The sequence below is a fragment of the Ranitomeya imitator genome, chromosome 3 (genome assembly GCF_032444005.1).
Source record: "Ranitomeya imitator isolate aRanImi1 chromosome 3, aRanImi1.pri, whole genome shotgun sequence".
Lineage (NCBI taxonomy): Eukaryota > Metazoa > Chordata > Amphibia > Anura > Dendrobatidae > Ranitomeya > Ranitomeya imitator.
The window spans coordinates 470,746,297-470,766,510 of NC_091284.1; the positions used below are offsets into that span (position 1 = coordinate 470,746,297).

Here is a 20,214-nt window from a genome sequence, read left to right on the forward strand (position 1 = left end):
TTCTAATTGAAAAATCTTTTGTAAATATTGCAAAGAATTTGTGTTCTTTTAAATATATTATATTTCAAACATACTATTCTCTTCTTTATTACAATGCGGTCAAGGCCGCTATCCTGGGTTTATGGGCTATCAATTAGTGGTTTATGTGTTGATGTGTTAACAATTGTATACGTCATACTGCTATTATTTTCATAAAACACCAAAATTTTTGTAGCCAAAAAAAACAAAAAAAAAATAATTACACCCAAATAGATTTTTTATTGATATTACAATCAATTATTTAACACAGTTTTTTTGGTAACATGAAACAAAAAATTTTTTTTTAAAACTTTTGTGTTGGTTGCTGGCGTTTCTCATTCTTCGGGATGTTGTCAAAACTGTTATCAGCGATGTCGGCAACATTTCTGGGGGGGTCAGTGTAGATGCATCCTTCTCTGCTGGTCAGGCTGCTCAACACCAGCACAGGAGTATCGCCAGTGCACGGCACCTTCAGGACTCATAAAGTAGTCAGTGAAGGATTCTCTCACACGCACACCAGAGTTGGACGGCCTACCCAGACCCCCGTTGTCAACTGGATTAAATACTGGCTGCTGGTACTCCACATCAACGTCAGTGTTGTATTCACGAGCATAGTTGTGGAGTACACAGCAAGCCTTTATCACAGCATCAACGGTGTCTGTGTCCAACTGAATGGCAGTGTGAAAGATCCTCCACTGACTAGTCATGATCCTAAAGGTGCATTCCACATATCTGCGTGCACGACTCAGCCGATAATTAAAAATCCTCCGTCGGGCATCCAGTCCCCTTCGTGGGTATGGGCGCAGCAGGGTTGTCGTTAAGGGAAACGCCTCATCCGATACCATCACGAACGGCACTGGATGTGTGGAACCCGGCAAAGGTCGTGGGGCTGGGAGCGTGCCGCCATCTCGAAGAATTTGCATCCCAATCTGTGACGTTCGCAACACCCGAGAATCCCCAGTACTACCATAGGCACCAACGTCAATGGCAACAAATTTGTAATGGGCATCAGCCACCGCCATCAGGACCACTGAAAAATACTTCTTATAATTAAAGAAGCGTGATCCTGATCGTGGTGGCTGCTGAACCCGAACATGTTTACCATCGACTGCACCTATGCAGTTTGGGAAATTGGCCACAGACTGAAAGCCTGCTGCAACCTGCAGCCAAGTCTCCTCGGTTGGGGAAGGCATCACCATGGGCTGCAACTTCTGCCAGATGACGGTACATGTACACCTCACAATGTTAGAGATGGTAGATTTACCAACTCTAAATTGGAGGTGCAGGGATGTATAGCTCTCTCCTGTGGCCAAAAATCTGAAAAGAAACAAAAAAGAAAATTAGAAATGTCACACAAAAAGGTAATTACAACATGTCACAAGTTAAGGCCGCTATTATATGCGTCCAGCACCATTCAATAATGCTGGCATTAACACCCAGCACAACACAAAGGGTGTAAAAAACATTAATAAAAGGCCTGATGGGACTTGTGCACACACGCATGCGAGATATGACCAAATGTTGCATGGTAATCCCCGGACCTGCTGCATGCACTCCGTTGTGGAGCGTGCGGCTCCATGTATTGGTATGTGGGTGCAGACTCCGCTCCAGAGTGCAGGCGGCAGAGCCGGGGTTTACCATGCAACACTCGCCCGTATCTCACGTGTGTGTGTGTATGTGTGCCCCCTGTCCAAAAAGAGGACTGGGTGGGTTTAATCACACATACTGGACACACACACAAGTAAAATACAGACCTAACAACATTCCCCCAAAAAATTGTTACTTACCGCAAGGTGATGAGCAGCCTTTCTTCAGCAGAGATGGACTTCCTCATTACCGTGTCTTGCAGTGTTAAATGGGGTGCCAGGATGGTAAGCAGTCTGTCAAAGGCAATAATTGGTAACCGACAAAACGATATAAATTTTTCAGGATATCTGAAAATTGCAAAAGAACAACAAAAAAGGGTTACTTCACAAGTATTGCTAGCCAAAAAAGGTAAATTAGTCATTCTATATATTTCTACTTACCTCCTCAAATCATTGTACAGCACATGAAAGTGCCCCTTCTCAGTTCGGTCTTCTACAAGCGGGTGCACCCACAATCGTTTCTGCACACGTCTTCTCTGCCGCCGCTAAATAGAAAAATAAAAAAATATTTCGTAAACACAACAATTAGAAAAATATATCAAACATGCAAGGAAAACAATGTCGATTATGTAAGGATACGTGTCCACATTCAGGAAGGCCCACCCCATTCTAGTACGCAATGATGCCAGATGTGTTCATTGTACAAATCCAGCATCATCACACCCGACGTATAGGGTCCTCTTTTATTCATTGCGGAGCCGCAGTTTCACAACAAGGAACACAGACATGCTGTGATCATAAAAGACGCGCAGCATGTCCGGAGTCGCAGGGCTGACGGATGACACACAGTGGACACGTGATTTCATGACATCACCTCCAGTATGCTGACATGTGGACGCTGCATGTTTGGCGCTGCGGCCACACGCAGCGCCAAACATACAACGTTTCCAGAATGTGGACAAGTACCCATAACCCAATATATAAAACAAACAGACATCTGCTTACCTGACATGCATGTCGATTCAAAATTAGAAGCATCAACCCCAGGATCGCAATCCGGTGTGGCGTGCGGAGCTGGATCCGTGGGCTGTCATCTGGACGACGCTCTGCACGTCCACTCATTTTGATGTGTAAGTTCCAAAATGGAGGATGGAAGAAGAAAAGGGTTGGACAAGGAAATGACATCATTTTTTTTTTTTTTCTTCCCCCCACTGCAGTAAACTTTATTTCTGTCAAACACAGACAATCTGCAGACAAAACTGCATCAAAAAACGCACTAAAAAACGCACCAAAAAACGCACCAAAAACGCACCAAAAACGCACCAAAAAACGCACCTGCGTTTTCTGCAGAGACCTGCGGTTTCAGTCAGGAAAAAAAAAGGATGGAAATCCTGAACGTGTGAACATACCCTAACAGGCTGGGGGCTCATCGTCATCCTCACCCCCACCTCCAATAATGCATTTGCAGAGTGACAATGGTCTACTTTGGTAGCCTACCGAGGGCTGTCATCTTTGTGCTCCTATGAAGCTTAATGCCCCCTTACACATTAGACTAATGTTGGCTAACTTGGCTGCCAATATAGACAGGTTTAGCTGACTGATTTCTTTAGACTCCTGGAGATAAGCCGCCAGCAGAGATGTCCTTTCTCGTAGAGTACACAGGGTGGCTCAGCCGAGCAAGTTCTGTGTATGGGAGAGTCAGCAAAGTACTGTTAAGCCGACTGCAATCTAATGTGTGGCTAGCTTTAGGCTTTATTCACACAACTGTGAAAAAATGGTATTGTTTCATCTGTATTTTGGATTAGTCATTGTTTTGTCCGGGTGTCCGTCTTTACCAGCAGTGTCATCAGTGTTTGGTCTGGGTGTCCATCTTTACAAGCAGGGTGATCAGTGTTTGGTTCCGGGTGTCAGTCTTTACCAGCAGTGTCATCAGTGTTTGGGTCAGGTGACCGTCTTGACCAGCAGTGTCATCAGTGTTTGGGCCAGGTGACAGTCTTTACCAGCAGTGTCGTCAGTGTTTGTTCCGGGTGTCCGTCTGTACAAGCAGTGTCATCGGTGTTTGGTCCGGGTGTCCGTCTTTACCAGCAGTGTCATCAGTGTTTGGTCTGGTTGTCCGTCTTTACCAGCAGTGTCGTCAGTGTTTGGTCCGGGTGTCCGTCTTTACCAGCAGTGTCATCAGTGTTTGGGCCGGGTGACCGTCTTGACCAGCAGTGTCATCAGTGTTTGGGCTAGGTGACCATCTTTACCAACAGTGTCATCAGTGTTTGGTCCGGGTGTCAGTCTTGACCAGCAGTGTCATCAGTGTTTGTTCCGGGTGTCCGTCTTTACAAGCAGTGTCATCAGTGTTTGGTCCGGGTGTCCATCTTTACCAGCAGTGTCATCAGTGTTTGGTCCGGGTGTCCGTCTTTACCACCAGCAGTGTCATCAGTGTTTGTTCCGGGTGTCCGTCTTTACAAGCAGTGTCATCAGTGTTTGGTCCGGGTGTCCATCTTTACCAGCAGTGTCATCAGTGTTTGGTCCGGGTGTCCGTCTTTACCAGCAGCGTCATCAGTCTTTGGTCCGGGTGTCCGTCTTGACCAGCAGTGTCATCAGTGTTTGGTCCGGGTGTCCATCTTTACCAGCAGCATCATCAGTCTTTGGTCCGGGTGTCCGCCTTTACCAGCAGTATTATCAGTGTTTGGTCCAGGTCACCGTCTTTACCAGCAGTGTCATCAGTGTTTTTTTCAGATATGTAAATATGTAAGAAAAAAAATATATTTTATCTGTTTACACACCAGGCTGTGCATTTAACATACAGTTTATGATCATAGACTTGGGGATACTTTGTTTAATTAGGAGCTAATTGGTTTAAAAACATTGGGAAAAACTGCACTTGGGATTACATACAATAGGAGATGTATCTGGAAGTTACATACACGTTTTAATGCTGTCAGTGCCCTTTCCTGTTCATTCATAAGCTGACAGTTTTGTATACATGAATATTCGTCTTCTAAAATACCTTATGAAATCCAGTACAGTGTGTTACAGCAGTGTCACAGAACACGGAGCATTACATATAGTCATGAGTCATTTCCTGCCTTTCCGCTAAGAGTGACAGGCCAGGCAGCGTGCAGAAGTTCAGACAAGGCGCATAAACTGGGCACATTTACTTTTAGTAGCAAAGTTAAATCAAATATGAGACTGTCCTCAAAGTAATGCTGGGCTGCTTCCAAATTGCTGGTTTGCAACTGCTGTCACAGGAAGATACTTAACAGGTACTAACTGCTATCCTACGTTATTTCATTTGAAGCACTGACTTGCAGGCTTCTGGCGGATCCATCTGTGTTTAACTTCAGCTGTTAAATATCCATGGCCTGAATGGGAAAGAATTGTCACAGCTGTCGTAATGTGACAAAATAAGGGGATTTAGGGAGTTTGCTGATAATGAGACGAGCATTACTTTTAGCAAACTCCCGATTTTCCCTGTACTTTCTTGAGGCGAATACAGTGAAATCTTATTGAAACAGAAAATATAGTTATTTCTTCAAGCTTCTAAAAATGCTGCTGTGAGATGGGGATAAGTATAGTGTAGCTTACTGTTTTAGTCAGTTGGGGCCTGGGCACCCGTGCAGCTCATACCAGGGCTGGCTAGCCCAGGGCACTTCGTGCCCCGTAACGTTCTTTAGGAAGGATTAGGCCTGGCAAAGATATCCGGGGGCCAGAACTAGCGAGAGGAAGAACACATCACTAGCAGAATCAGCAGTGCAGTATTAGTGGGACTGCAGCTACTGAACAGAAGAAGGCTGAGCCATTTGGGAGAAAGTGCACCAGGATGTGGCAGATTTTTGCATGGGCCGCCATTCTCAGAACCGGGGTGAAACGGCAGGGAATGCACCCACGAAAGGCAGAAATACTGGACATTAAGGACACTGTGGAACCGCATTGTACAGACAGCCCCGAGTGCAGGCTAAGCGACAGGCAAGGGACAGAGACACTGATGCCGTTGCTGTAACAATGTGTGCCCTGGATGGCAAGTTGCTGAGTAAAGATGTTGGTGAGACCGAACTGTGACTCTTTATTCTTGGAATCCTCTGCAGAGGTAAGTGACCCATACTGGGAAGGCCCTGATGGCGTAGAGAAGCAGCACCGAGGTACTTTAAGGGAAGGAGTCCAGGGAGTGATATAAATAAATAATAATAATATAGCACCATCAATTCCATGGTGCTGTACATATGAAAAGGGGTTACATACAGGGTTATAGATATCGTTAACAGTAAGGACAGGGCGCCCCAAATCGGCTTTAACTAATGTGTCCCGTAAATTTTTGGGGCGTTTGATACACATGAGTGGTGGATTCCTGAATAATTCAATGTTGGGGTAAGCTTTATTGAGAAGGGGCCAATATCTCCGAATGAGGTTATGAACCCTGAGCATATATGGGGGATGATTATGGACAAATGGCAGTCTCTGGATCTTGTTGGTCCTGACTGTGCTAGTGTCGGCTTCCACTAAAGCCCTATTCGATTCTGTCTCAAGTAGTTGTGCTGGATAATCACGAGTAATTAATTTATTAGCCATCTCATGGAATCTGGTTTCCCTCATTGTGGGGTCCGATACGATTTTAGTAACCCTTTTGAATTGGGATCTGGGCAGACTGTTCTTTGTAGCCTTAAGGTACCGTCACACTCAGCAACTTTTGATCGATAACGATAGCGATCTGTGACGTTGCAGCGTCCTGGATAGCGATCTCATTGTGTTTGACACGCAGCAGCGATCTGGATCCTGCTGTGACATTGCTGGTTGGAGGAAGAAGGCCAGAACTTTATTTCGTCGCTGGATCACCCGCTGTCATCGCTGGATCGGCGTGTGTGACGCCGATCCAGCGATGTGTTCACTGGTAACTAGGGTAAATATCGGGTTACTAAGTGCAGGGCCGCGCTTAGTAACCCGATATTTACCCTGGTTACCATTGTAAATGTAAAAAAAAAAAAACAGTATATACTTACATTCCGATGTCTGTCACGTCCCCCGCCTTCAGCTTCCCGCACTGACTGTGAGCGCCGCCGCTGTGCTCTGCTTTACGGCCAGCCGGCGCTCACAGTCAGCCAGCCATTCGTTTCTCCTAATGCACATACCCTTAGATCCACATTATAAAACCAAATTTTGCCAGATGCTTCCTGCCCTGGAAAGGGATCCGCAAATGCTGGAGTATCGAAACACGCCTTTACACAACCTTAAGAGAGTCTGCATCACAGCTTTAGACTTCCAACCTCCGGCACATCAATTTGTCAACGCCAAAACAGCAGCAGCAGTGGTGGAAGTGGAAGAAGCAATTTCTGTGAGTCCTTTGACACTTTTTTTTTAGACCAACTCGTGCACCAGCACAACAGAGTCCAAGTATGTAAAACTGAATAAAAATACCATCAGGGAGGGTTTGGACCCTTTCATAATTTGGTCTTCCAAAATAGATGAGTGTCCTGAGCTCGCCTCACATACCTTGGAGGTTTTATCGTGCCTGTCAGCCAGCGTTCTCTCAGAACGTGTCTTCAGTGCTGCCGGTGGTGTCCTGATGGATAAGCGCAGCCGGCTGTCCAATGCAAGTAATATAGTAACATAGTTAGTAAGGCCGAAAAAAGACATTTGTCCATCCAGTTCAGCCTATATTCCATAATAATAAATCCCCAGATCTACGTCCTTCTACAGAACCTAATTGTATGATACAATATTGTTCTGCTCCAGGAAGACATCCAGGCCTCTCTTGAACCCCTCGACTGAGTTCGCCATCATAATCAGATTTTTTAAGGCCCATTGCTAAGTTTGGTTTGAGCCCCATCTAATCAATAACTGTAGAGAATCTGTATAGTTTCATGAAACGAAAAGGTGATGTCAGAAGTGGGATTTGAACCCACGCCTCCAAGAGAGACTGCAACCTGAACGCAGCGCCTTAGACCGCTCGGCCATCCTGACTTTAAGTGTAACCTGCCTAACTTTCATCAAGATGAACAAGTCATGGATCTCCAAGGACTTTTGCACCTTAATCGAACACTGTACAGACTAGGTGATATTGCATTTTTTACTGTGATGCATTAATGTCATGTAACTGTGATATCTTTAGTGTGGCTTCTGTGCCTGCTGTGGCTGCTGCTGCTGGTGTTAAGACAAATTTGAGGAAATGTGAACAGTCATGGTTTGTCTACATCTGCTGGCATAGCTGTAGTGGAAGACATCTCGGTACCAATTATACTATTTCTATTCTGGTGACAGTTATTCAACTTCAGTGGTGTCAGGGCCTCATTTTTTTTAAATGTGAACACACCTGGCTGGGTGTCCATCTGTTGGATTGGGTGTAGTGGAAGACCTATCGGTCCCTATTATACTATTTCTACTGTGGTGAAATTATCACTTTTCTGATGTATGACAGTAATTTTTGGAAATGTGAACACTGCTGGTTGGGTGTCTATCTGCTGGATTGGGTGTAGTGGAAGACCTGTCGGTCTCTATTAGACTATTTCTACTGTGGTGAAATTGATGCCACTTCTGTGGTGTAAGGCCCTCATTTGTTTAAATATGAATACTCCTGGTTTGGTGTCCATCTGTTTGATTGGGTGTAGTGGAAGACCTGTCGGTCCCTATTATACTATTTCTACTGTGGTGAAATTGATGCCACTTTTGTGGTGGCTGCCAGTAATTTTTAGAAATGTGAACACTCCTAGTTGGGTGTCCATCTGCTAGATTGGGTGTAGTGGAAAACCTGTTGGCCCCTATTATTCAGTTTCTACTGTGGTGAAATTGATACCATTTCTGTGGTGTAAGGCCCTCATTTGTTTAAATGTGAACAATCCTAGTTGGGTGTCCATCTATTGGATTGGGTGTAGTGGAAGACCTGTCATTCCCTATTACAGTATACTATTTCTACTGTAGTGAAATGGATGCCACTTCTGTGGTGTAAGGTCCTCATTTGTTTAAATGTGAACACTCCTGGTTGGGTGTCCATCTGCTGGATTGGGTGTAGTGAAAGACCTGTCGGTCCTTATTATACTATTTCTACTCTCATGAAATTGATGCCACTTCCAAGGTGTAAGGTCCTCTATCAGGAAATATGAAGAATTTCTTATTGTTCCAATCACACACAGAGCTCTGCAGCATCTCCTTGGTGGCAAAATACATGCTCCAGCAGCAATACCCCTTGCAGCTTCCCCTCTTTAACAGCTGCATGCACCCTCAGTCTGCCTGTGTAATTCTATACCACTCCTTCCCCCTCCCTCCAGCTACACACCCTGGTGTAATGTGAGCTGCTGGCAAGCTAAAACCAGCCATTATTTAAAAGCACATGGCTCCTTTGTGTATTTCAGATCTAATATAGTAATGCCGGTTTAGCATAGAGGCAGGAAACTTATACATTTGGAATCTACATCCCTTAAGATATTCACCACATTTCTTTGCGACATCCTGTCTTACTAGGAACTGAGTAAAGGGTATATGCCTCACCGTAATACCTAGAGATACCATGTTTAGACTTAAAATTAAAGCTAATTGCGTAATAAGAAAAATAATAGTTCTGCCGTTACCCTGCAAACCTCACAGCCTGAGTTATGGCCCTCAAGCTTTTTCATAACTTTCAAAAGGGGAGTGCATGCCATTGCTCTGCCCACTCAGTGAGGTTATGGGACAGAGGGTATAAGACAATGAAGCCCAATTAGGAAGTTGTCTTTCTGCCTGGGGAATCAGCCAGGAGTGGCTGTGCATTTTGACCTGATGATTTGGGATGTTTCCCCTCCCCCTACTCCACATGGCGTGCCACTGACTGAAATATGCAAGTTCATCTTTTAATCCATTTTTATTTTGTATTTGCCTGTATATACTGTAATTGTCTCGTTTGTAATATCTTTTTATATTTTTGAAAACACTGCCTATCTTTCTGGAGTAAAACTATAAAAAATTACTAGTTCTGTTTTCCTTGCTCTATAAACTTATTTCCATGTCCTACTCTACTGTTGGGTTGGCTCCTGACCCGATATTAATAATATCAGAACTAGGAGCTTGTGGCATCAAAATGTGTCCTGGGGTATTTGTGGAGACTCTGACAGTGATGGACGAAGGTTATTATGTGTGTATTACCTGCCTGAGACTGGGGACATACATACCGCCCTTCCTGCACAGTGCCCAATAGCCAGTACACAGCAAGGCAGCCCTTCTTGCGACTACTTATCCTAGGTGTAGTTCCCTGACTGACCTGAGGGTAAGGGGGCACCAGAGCTGCAAGTTCCAAAACAGGAACTGAAGGTGGGATCGTGAAGTAGGATCCCTGACACCCTCATTTGTTTAAATGTGAACACTCCTGGTTGGGTGTCCATCTGCTGGATTGGGTGTAGCGAGAGACCTGCCGGTCCCTATTATACTACTTCTGCTGTGGTAAAATTGGTGCCACTTTTGTCATGGCTGCCAGTAATTTTGGGAAATGTGAACACTCATAGTTTTGTGTCCATGTGCTGGATTGGGTGTAGTGGACAATTATACTATTTCTACTGTGGTGAAATTGATACCACTTTGATGGTGTTTGCCAATAATTTTTGGAAATGTGAACACTCCTGGTTGGTTCTCCTTCATGCGTGTTGCCTGTAGCAGAAGGCCTCCGAGACCATCAGGCCTCCACTTGCTTGGACTCAACTACCCTTGTTACTATTCTTAAATTTCTCTGACAATGGTAGTCTACAAAACTGATATTTGTGCCACCTGAGTGTGGCTCAGCATGAAAGCATGTAGAGGTGTTGCATGTAGTATCAGGGTTCCCAGCAAAGAAGGCCTCCACTGATCCCTCACCCACCTTGTATTACTGTGACGTTCAATAGAAAGCTGTAAATGCTGTTCCAGACCCCGATACCTCATGCCTGGCTGCGGGGGTGAACCTAGCCTCTCTGCTGCCTGAGGCGAACTTCAAAATGGCGCCTCCCCAAACACAAGTATGTCAGCACCATCACACACACATCCAAGAACCACACAGAAGAATCCAGAGCAAGGATCATTAATGGCAATGGAAGACCTGGCACAAACATACAGATACACAGTGATGGATGGCAGAGCTGTGGTTCTGTAGGCAGACAGTCCTGCATCCTTAGAGCACAGGAGGCAGCACTGACTGCTAACCTATTACCTCTGGCACACACCTACAAAACTCTGGGCAGCTCCAATGTGGCTGATGCCTGGCACTGACCAGTCAAACATGTCCACCATGCGCCACCGTCCACACACCACATGCAACAACCTGCAGTCTGAGCATCAACAAGCTGCCACTGCACTAGCCTGGTAAAATGGCGTGCCTTCCCCAACAGACCACGCCTTCTTCTCCCAAAACGCTTAGTCAATCACAAGCGCCGCACACGGGGCTGTCTGGAGCCAATAGCAGGGGTCTCCCAATGGGGTTTACCAAGGGATGTGGGAGTGGGAAGAGGGACAAGCTCCACCAAACAACTGTTGCTCAGGAGGAGCACGGCTGGAATGACTGTATGTACCGAGGAGCTGCAATGGAACTGATGTGTAAGTTATGGCCAATCAGTCGTGCAGGAGAGGCATATGTGAAAGAGACAATGCATCCTGCACCAGGAACGTACATAGAAATCATAGGGCCCCATAGCAGAAATTCTAATTTGGCTCCCTCCTTCAAAAAAAATAATATTTGGCTGGGTCACATAATATCTCACATGCTCCTCTGGGAAATATGCACATTTTCTCTTCAGAGAGGAAGAGGACTAGAACTCTAGTGCCACCTATTGGAAGTAACAATCCTACCCGAAACACAGTACAAATTGAGATTCTGGTTTGGCTTTTATCCTAAGGGTATGTGCACACGTTGCGGATTCTCTGCGGATCTGTAGCGTTTTTTGAGGTGCAGAAACGCTGCAGATCCGCAATTGATTTACAGTACAATGTAAATCAATGAGAAAAAAAAAATGCTGTGCACACTTTGCAGAAAATCCGCTGCGGTTTAAAAGAAGTAGCATGTCACTTCTTTTTTGTGAATCTGCAGCTTTTTTGTACCCATTCCATTATAGAAAACCGCAGGGGTGAAAAACGCAGCAAATCCGCAAGAAAACCGCAGCAAAAACGCACACAAAACGCTGCGGAACTGCACAAAAAACGTGACAAATCCGCAGCTGCGTTTTCTGCCAGGAGAGGCAGAATCTGCACCAGAAATTCCTAAGCCTAATCCGCAACGTGTTCACATAGCCTAAGTCATGTGACAAGGCTCGTTAAAGGGTCGACATTGACTGTTAGGATTGCTACTTCCAATAGGTGGCACTAGAGTTCTAGTCCTCTTCCTCTCTGAAGAGACAATTTGCTTATTTCCCAGAGGAGCATTGCGGCTTTAAGTCTCCTCGTCTCGACATGCTTAACATGTCACTCTCCGCAAAGAGAAATGATACTTCTTGAATCCTGGTCAGACGCCTCTCACTCAGCCAAACCAGATCTCCATTTTGCACTGATGAGGGGCAGTACCCCGAAACACAGTGTCTGCAAATTGAGATTCTGGTTTGGCTTTTATCCTAAGTCATGTGACAAGGCTCGTTAAAGGGTCGACACTGGCTGTTAGGTTGCTACTTCTAATAGGTGGCACTAGCGTTCTAGTCCTCTTCCTCTCTGAAGAGACAATTTGCATATTTCCCAGAGGAGCATTGCGGCTTTAAGTTTCCTCATCTTGACATGCTTAACATGTTACTCTCCGCAAGGAGAAATTATACTTCTTGAATCCCTGCCATTACAAAGTAATTTTCCTCCTATTGAAGCCCCTAGATTCCTCTTTCATTCTTTCATTGCCCCCATAAAGTGTGATGCCAACACAAGTATCCCAAAAACACTGTGATCCCCCCACAGTCAATTGTTCCACGGGACCCGCCACACACACAGCATGATGACCCTAATGTGTTCCCCACCAACTACTTCGGCACAAAATAATTCCCAACTGTGACCCCCACACAGCCCTCCATGTAGTATAATGGACCCACATACAGTATAATGGCCCCCAACACAGCCATCAAATTGCCCTCCGTAAAGTATAAAGGTTTCCTCATAGCCCTCATTATTAAACCACAGACAAAATTCAAAAAGCAACCCCTATATACAGCACAGCACCCCCATATACAGTACCCCCATATACAGCACAGCACTGCCATATACAGCACAGCATCCCCATATACAGCATAGCACCCCCATATACAGTACCCCCATATACAGCACAGCACTGCTATATACATCACAGCACCGCCATATACAGCACCCCCATATACAGCACAGCAATACAATATACAGTACAGCACCCCACATACACAGCATAGCACCCCCATATACAGCACAGCACCCCATATACAGCACAGCACCCCATATACAGCACAGCACCCCCACATACAGCACAGCATCCCTATATATAATACAGCACAGCACCCCCATATACAGTACCCATATATACAGTGGGGCAAAAAAGTATTTAGTCAGTCAGCAATAGTGCAAGTTCCACCACTTAAAAAGATGAGAGGCGTCTGTAATTTACATCATAGGTAGACCTCAACTATGGGAGACAAACTGAGAAAAAAAAATCCAGAAAATCACATTGTCTGTTTTTTTATCATTTTTTTGTATATTATGGTGGAAAATAAGTATTTGGTCAGAAACAAACAATCAAGATTTCTGGCTCTCACAGACCTGCAACTTCTTCTTTAAGAGTCTCCTCTTTCCTCCACTCATTACCTGTAGTAATGGCACCTGTTTAAACTTGTTATCAGTATAAAAAGACACCTGTGCACACCCTCAAACAGTCTGACTCCAAACTCAACTATGGTGAAGACCAAAGAGCTGTCAAAGGACACCAGAAACAAAATTGTAGCCCTGCACCAGGCTGGGAAGACTGAATCTGCAATAGCCAACCAGCTTGGAGTGAAGAAATCAACAGTGGGAGCAATAATTAGAAAATGGAAGACATACAAGACCACTGATAATCTCCCTCGATCTGGGGCTCCACGCAAAATCCCACCCCATGGGGTCAGAATGATCACAAGAACGGTGAGCAAAAATCCCAGAACCACGCGGGGGGACCTAGTGAATGAACTGCAGAGAGCTGGGACCAATGTAACAAGGCCTACCATAAGTAACACACTACGCCACCATGGACTCAGATCCTGCAGTGCCAGACGTGTCCCACTGCTTAAGCCAGTACATGTCCGGGCCCGTCTGAAGTTTGCTAGAGAGCATTTGGATGATCCAGAGGAGTTTTGGGAGAATGTCCTATGGTCTGATGAAACCAAACTGGAACTGTTTGGTAGAAACACAACTTGTCGTGTTTGGAGGAAAAAGAATACTGAGTTGCATCCATCAAACACCATACCTACTGTAAAGCATGGTGGTGGAAACATCATGCTTTGGGGCTGTTTCTCTGCAAAGGGGCCAGGGCGACTGATCCGGGTACATGAAAGAATGAATGGGGCCATGTATCGTGAGATTTTGAGTGCAAACCTCCTTCCATCAGCAAGGGCATTGAAGATGAAACGTGGCTGGGTCTTTCAACATGACAATGATCCAAAGCATACTGCCAGGGCAACGAAGGAGTGGCTTCATAAGAAGCATTTCAAGGTCCTGGAGTGGCCTAGTCAGTCTCCAGATCTCAACCCTATAGAAAACCTTTGGAGGGAGTTGAAAGTCCGTGTTGCCAAGCGAAAAGCCAAAAACATCACTGCTCTAGAGGAGATCTGCATGGAGGAATGGGCCAACATACCAACAACAGTGTGTGGCAACCTTGTGAAGACTTACAGAAAACGTTTGACCTCTGTCATTGCCAACAAAGGATATATTACAAAGTATTGAGATGAAATTTTGTTTCTGACCAAATACTTATTTTCCACCATAATATGCAAATAAATTGTTAAAAAAACAGACAATGTGATTTTCTGGATTTTTTTTTCTCAGTTTGTCTCCCATAGTTGAGGTCTACCTATGATGTAAATTACAGACGTCTCTCATCTTTTTAAGTGGTGGAACTTGCACTATTGCTGACTGACTAAATACTTTTTTGCCCCACTGTACAATACAGCACAGCACCCCCCCATATACAGCACCCCTATATACAATACAGCACAGGACCCCCATATATAGCACAGGACCCCCCATATACAGCACAGCTCCCCTCATATACAGCACAGCATCCCCCACAAACAGCATAGCACCCCCATATACACCACAGCACACCCCATATACAGCACCTGGAGTCTGATGAACACAGACACAGTCACTTAATGCAGAGAGGTAGAATGACTCACGGATGGACCAATCAATCATACTCCCTGGATGGAGGGGGCGGATGCAGATGAGGCAGAGTCAATTGCTGCTGAAAGTGAAAGTGCAACCAGGCAGCCTCCTCCCTCCCAAGTCGCCACCACAGCTTGCTCTTCTGACTCACTGACAGCACACAGGAATGCAAGCAGGAGCAGAGCACCAAGTTATCTGACTGCAGGGGGTGGTGCCGCGGTGCTGCCTTCACGGACTTAACTGCCGCCTGAGGCAAAGTGCTCATCTGGCCTCATTATTGGTGCGCCCCTGCCTGGCTGATTGCTGCAGTGCCATACAGCAATTTGTACTATGAGTGAATTGAGGCCACTTTCCTATTGTCTGTCCCTCATTTGATGTGGTTTGGCCGCAATTGGGGCCATTAAAAGGTGTGCATGTGTTTATTTTTGCCTCCCATTGACTGTAATGGCATTCGGTAATGTTTGGCGAATATTTGGTTTCAAACCGACTGGTTCTTAATTATAGTTCAGAGTGTACACTCTGAACTATGATTAACCCCTTTCTGCCATTAGACGTACTATTCCATCCATGTGACCCGGGCCCTAATTCCCATGGACGGAATAGTACGTCTAACGCGATCAGCGACCGATCGCGGCCGGGTGTCAGCTATGTGCCAGGAGTTGTAACGGACCGCTCCCGGCACATTAACCTCCGGAACACAGCAATCAAACATGATCGCAGCGTTCCGGCGTGCTTCCCTGAGACCTTTGAAGCAACTTGATGTGATCGCATTGCTCCGAGCATCTCCTTCATCCTCCTCCCTGCAGGCCCCGGATCCAAGATGGCTGCGGGGCTCCTTCCGGGTCCTGCAGGGAGGTGGCTTGCAAGCGCCTGCTCAGAGCAGTCGCCAGCAAGCCTCCTGCAGTGCCTGTCAGATCGCTGATCTGACACAGTGCATTGCAAAGTATCAGATCAGCAATCTGACACTATAATATGATGTCCCACACTGGGATAAAGTAAAAAAAAAAAATAATTACATGTGTAAAAAAAAAAAAAAACCTAAATAAATAATAATAAAAAAAATATTGTTCCAATAAATACATTTAGATTTCTTTCTTCTACATCACCTTGAGCAAGGCCTATTACCCGAAAGCCAGTGTGGTTTCCGTGCTAAACGTGGAACAGTAGATATGGTCTTTGCAGCACATCAACTTCAGGAAAAGTGCCAGGAGCAACACAGTGACCTTTATGTAACTTTTGTCGATTTGACACAGGCTTTCGTCAGTAGAGACGGCCTGTGGAAGATCATAGCAAAATTCGTCTGCCCGTGCATGTTCATCTCAATCGTCCGGCAGTTCCATGATGACATGATGGTGAAGGTTCTGAACGATGGAGACGAATCTGAGGCTTTCCCAGTAACAAACGGCATAAAACAAGGCTGTGTGCTTGCTTCCAACCCTGTTCAGTATGCTATTCTCTGCAATGTTAAGTGATGCCTTTAACAACTGTAAAGATGGAATCCAGGTTAGGTACAGGACTGATGGCAAGCTATTCAACCCCCAAACACCTGAAGATGGTTACGAAAGTGCATGAGACTGTTATCTGTGAATTATTATTTGCTGATGACTGTGCACTTAAGTTGAAAGTAAAATATGGTGCCTATTTTAGAGGAAATTTGTGAAAAAATTTTTGGCTATCAGTGTGATTGAAAGATTGGTAAAAAGATTCACCTGCTTCAAGTTGAGTGATTGATATATAGCAAATTGAGGATCAACGGAGGAGGAGGATCAACTGCACTGCTGATGTAGTAGGTGAGAGGCCTAACACATCTGGGCCTTCTTGCTACAGTCAGCTGTTTTTTTGTTATGGGTCAGAGGTGGTTTAGCCTTCCCATTCCATGGAGCTGAGCTGGAGGGTTAGAGGCCTAACACATCTGGGCCTTCCTTTTCTAGCCAGCTGATCTAACGGGTGAGAGGTGGTTTAGCCTTCCCGTTACATCCTTTAGGTCTACCGGCTGAGGGGTGGTTTAGCCTTCCCACTAAATCTCGACACTTGCTCTGACTTGTCACCTGTGGCCGCCCGTAGAAGGTAAGGCACACTAAAAAGGGCATTTGCAGAATAAAGGTGAGTTGTCTGAAGAATAAGTTGAAGCCATGGGCAACTTGTTCTGTGTGCAGTCAGGGCCCCAATGGGATCCAGAACCGCTATGCAGATTGTAAAAGGAAGCAGTGAAAGATGTGGGACCAATATTGAAAAAGGCAAAAATGCCAGAGTATGGATGTTTGGATGTACAAAAAAGGCACAGACAAGGGAGGGAAATAGCAAGTGAATAAATGGTGTCTGAGAGAGTGCAGCAGTATGGAAGTAAGGTGTATTATGAATGTTTTGATGCTCAAAAGTCCGACTATGACCGACACATTACTGCTACCGTCATACCTTTGTATAACCAGAAACCCAGACAAGACAGATGGACTTGTAAACACTGTGGTCAGACAAACCCAGACTGGAGAAATACTTGTATGATCTATGCTGCAACCCGACCTAAGTGAATTACACTAAATCCTGCCCAGACAAGATCACATGTAGTGACATAAGAAGCTGACACAGGATTGTGGTTAGTGGGTAGTGGGGACATTGACTTTTTGGGAGTAAGCTGACAGTAATCCTTTTGGGAAGGAGCTGTAGAACAGCATGTCATGTCACCCCCAACCGGTCATCCAGTCACCCCCACCACCAGACTCACTACCAGAGAACCAACCACATCAGGTAGGGTAAGACAGATACAGGAGTATTATCCCTGGAGGCCCTCTGACTAGCTAGCTACGCTAAAACAATTGTCTGACCCTGAGAACCAACCTTTCCCATTTTACAGACAAATAAAGACAATATGACGGACGTATAAGTGCACCTGGGCAGACCTAGAGTTGGTGAGCACAAAACAGGTGACGTACTAGGACGCAAATTAAGACTTTTACAGATGTGACAAAAGGTGAGAGTGTAGAGATGTACTTTGGACGGTTACAGCTAAAATGGGCAGACATGGGGTACAGTCCAGTAAACCCACTTGATGTTAAAATATTGGTAAATGCATTCATTGACGGTATGACCAAAGGCTTATGAGACGCAGTACAGACAGCCAGACCAGAATGGAGAAATGTAGAGCCAAAAGACCTCCTGAAGGTTGCTAAAGGAGTTGAACAAACTAGGACAATAAGACGACGTGTCATATATGCTGGAGCACAAGGAAATCAGTGGAGACATAGTAAGGGACCTAAGGACTTAGAAAGAGTGAAGTATTGGAACTGTGGAGAAAATGGGCACTACATCAAACACTGTAAAAAAACCCTAAGATTAAGCAGACCAATCTTCCACCTCCTTCACCTTCAGACTAGGAAACTGACAACCCAGTGACAAATGTGTGCCCTGTTCTTGTCCCCTCCGGACCTGGTCCTGCCTTAATCAGGGCGGGCGTCAGCACCCGGCGTACCCAGGCAAGTGCCGGGGGCCTGGCGAGACAGGGGGGCCCTTTCAGGGCCGGCGTTAGGGGAAGGCAGCTGCCAGTGCCTAGGGCCCCTGCTCCCCCAGGGGCCCTCAGCTAGCGGCACATCACGCAGCTGCTATGGGGCCCCTGTGAGGCAGGGGGGCACGCCTGTCGCAAGCACCAACTCCCCCGCAGACGCCGGTAAAGTTCAAAGCAAATGATGGAGGAGAGAGCGTCACCTGACGCTCCCTCTCCCATCATTCCCCGCTCTGCCTCTGACACTGCTGCTGCGGGTGCTCGATGACGTCATCATGCACCTGCTGTGTGTCAGGCAGTGCAGCGGCAGCTGCCGAGACTGGAGCAGGGAGGGAGCGGTGCGGCGCGGGAACGTTGAGAGGTGAGGAGTGTTTTTTTTTTTTGTAACTAACAGTGAGTACTGGACTATGGGGCCATTCTTGGGGGGAGGGGAACTGTGCTGCATACTACATGTCTGTGCTATATACTACACCGCTGTTCTATATACTACATGGCTGTTCTATAAACTATGTGGGCTGTTATATACTACGTGGGCTGTGTTATACGGTTAAGTCCATATATATTTGGACATAGACAACATTTTTCTAATTTTGGTTATAGATATTACCACAATGAATTTTAAACAAAAGAATTCAGATGCAGTTGAAGTCCAGACTTTCAGCTTTTATTTGAGGGTTATCACATTAAAATTGGATGAAGGGTTTAGGAGTTTCAGCTCCTTAACATGTGCCATCCTGTTTTTAAAGGGACCAAAAGTAATTGGACAATTGACTCCAAGGCTATTTCATGGACAGGTGTGGGCAATCCCTTCGTTATGTCATCCTCAATTAAGCAGATAAAAGGCCTGGAGTTGATTTGAGGTGTGGTGCTTGCATTTGGAAGGTTTTGCTGTGAAGTAAAATGAATGAGGTCAAAGGAGCTCTCCATGCAAGTGAAACAAGCCATCCTTCTCCATGCAGGTGAAACAAGCCATCCTTTTCTGCAAAAACAGAAAAAACCCAACCGAGAAATTGCTACAATATTAGGAGTGGCAAAATCTACAGTTTGGTACATCCTGAGAAAGAAAGAAAGCACTGGTGAACTCATCAATGCAAAAAGACCTGGGTGCCCACGGAAGACAACAGTGGTGGATGATCGCAGAATAATCTCCATGGTGAAGAGAGACCCCTTCACAACAGCCAACCAAGTGAACAACACTCTCCAGGAGGTCGGCGTATCAATATCCAAATCTACCATAAAGAGAAGACTGCATGAAAGTAAATACAGAGGGTTCACTGCATGGTGCAAGCCACTCATAAGCATCAAGAATAAAAAGGCTAGACTGGACTATGCTAAAAAACATCTAAAAAAGCCAGCACAGTTCTGGATGAACATTCTTTGGACAGATGAAATCAAGATCAACCTCTACCAGAATGATGAAAAGAGAAAAGTATGGCGAAGGCGTGGTACAGCTCATGATCCAAAGCATACCACATCATCTGTAAAACACGGCGGACGCAGTGTGATGGCTTGGGCATGCATACCAGTGGTACTGGGTCACTAGTGTTTATTGATGATGTGACACAGGACAGAAGCAGCCAAATGAATTCTGAGGTATTCAGAGCCACACTGTGTGCTCAGATCCAGCCAAATGCAGCCAAACTGATTGGTCGTCGTTTCATACTACAGATGGACAATGACCCAAAACATAAAGCCAAAGCTACCCTGGAGTTTATTAAAGCAAAGAAGTGGAATATTCTTGAATGGCCAAGTCAGTCACCTGATCTCAATGCAATTGAGCATGCATTTCACTTGTTAAAGACTAAATTTCAGACAGAAAGGCCCACAAACAAACAGCAACTGAAA

At 45.5% G+C, this 20,214-nt stretch overlaps 1 protein-coding gene and 1 non-coding gene across 2 annotated transcripts; both read right to left on the reverse strand.

Moving 5' to 3' along the window:
• Nucleotides 1-243: 243 nt before the first annotated feature.
• LOC138670278 (uncharacterized) lies at nucleotides 244-2,886 on the reverse strand. Its single transcript, XM_069757473.1, has 4 exons — nucleotides 2,610-2,886; nucleotides 2,046-2,149; nucleotides 1,806-1,952; nucleotides 244-1,335 (listed from the first exon to the last, which is right to left on the reverse strand). The coding sequence occupies exons 1-4, from the start codon at nucleotides 2,790-2,792 to the stop codon at nucleotides 414-416; spliced, it is 1,356 nt and encodes a 451-aa protein (XP_069613574.1). The 5' UTR covers nucleotides 2,793-2,886; the 3' UTR covers nucleotides 244-413.
• Nucleotides 2,887-7,467: 4,581 nt separating this feature from the next.
• On the reverse strand, nucleotides 7,468-7,550 carry TRNAL-CAG (transfer RNA leucine (anticodon CAG)). The gene has a single exon. It is a non-coding gene; the product is annotated as a tRNA-Leu (tRNA).
• Nucleotides 7,551-20,214: the final 12,664 nt, after the last annotated feature.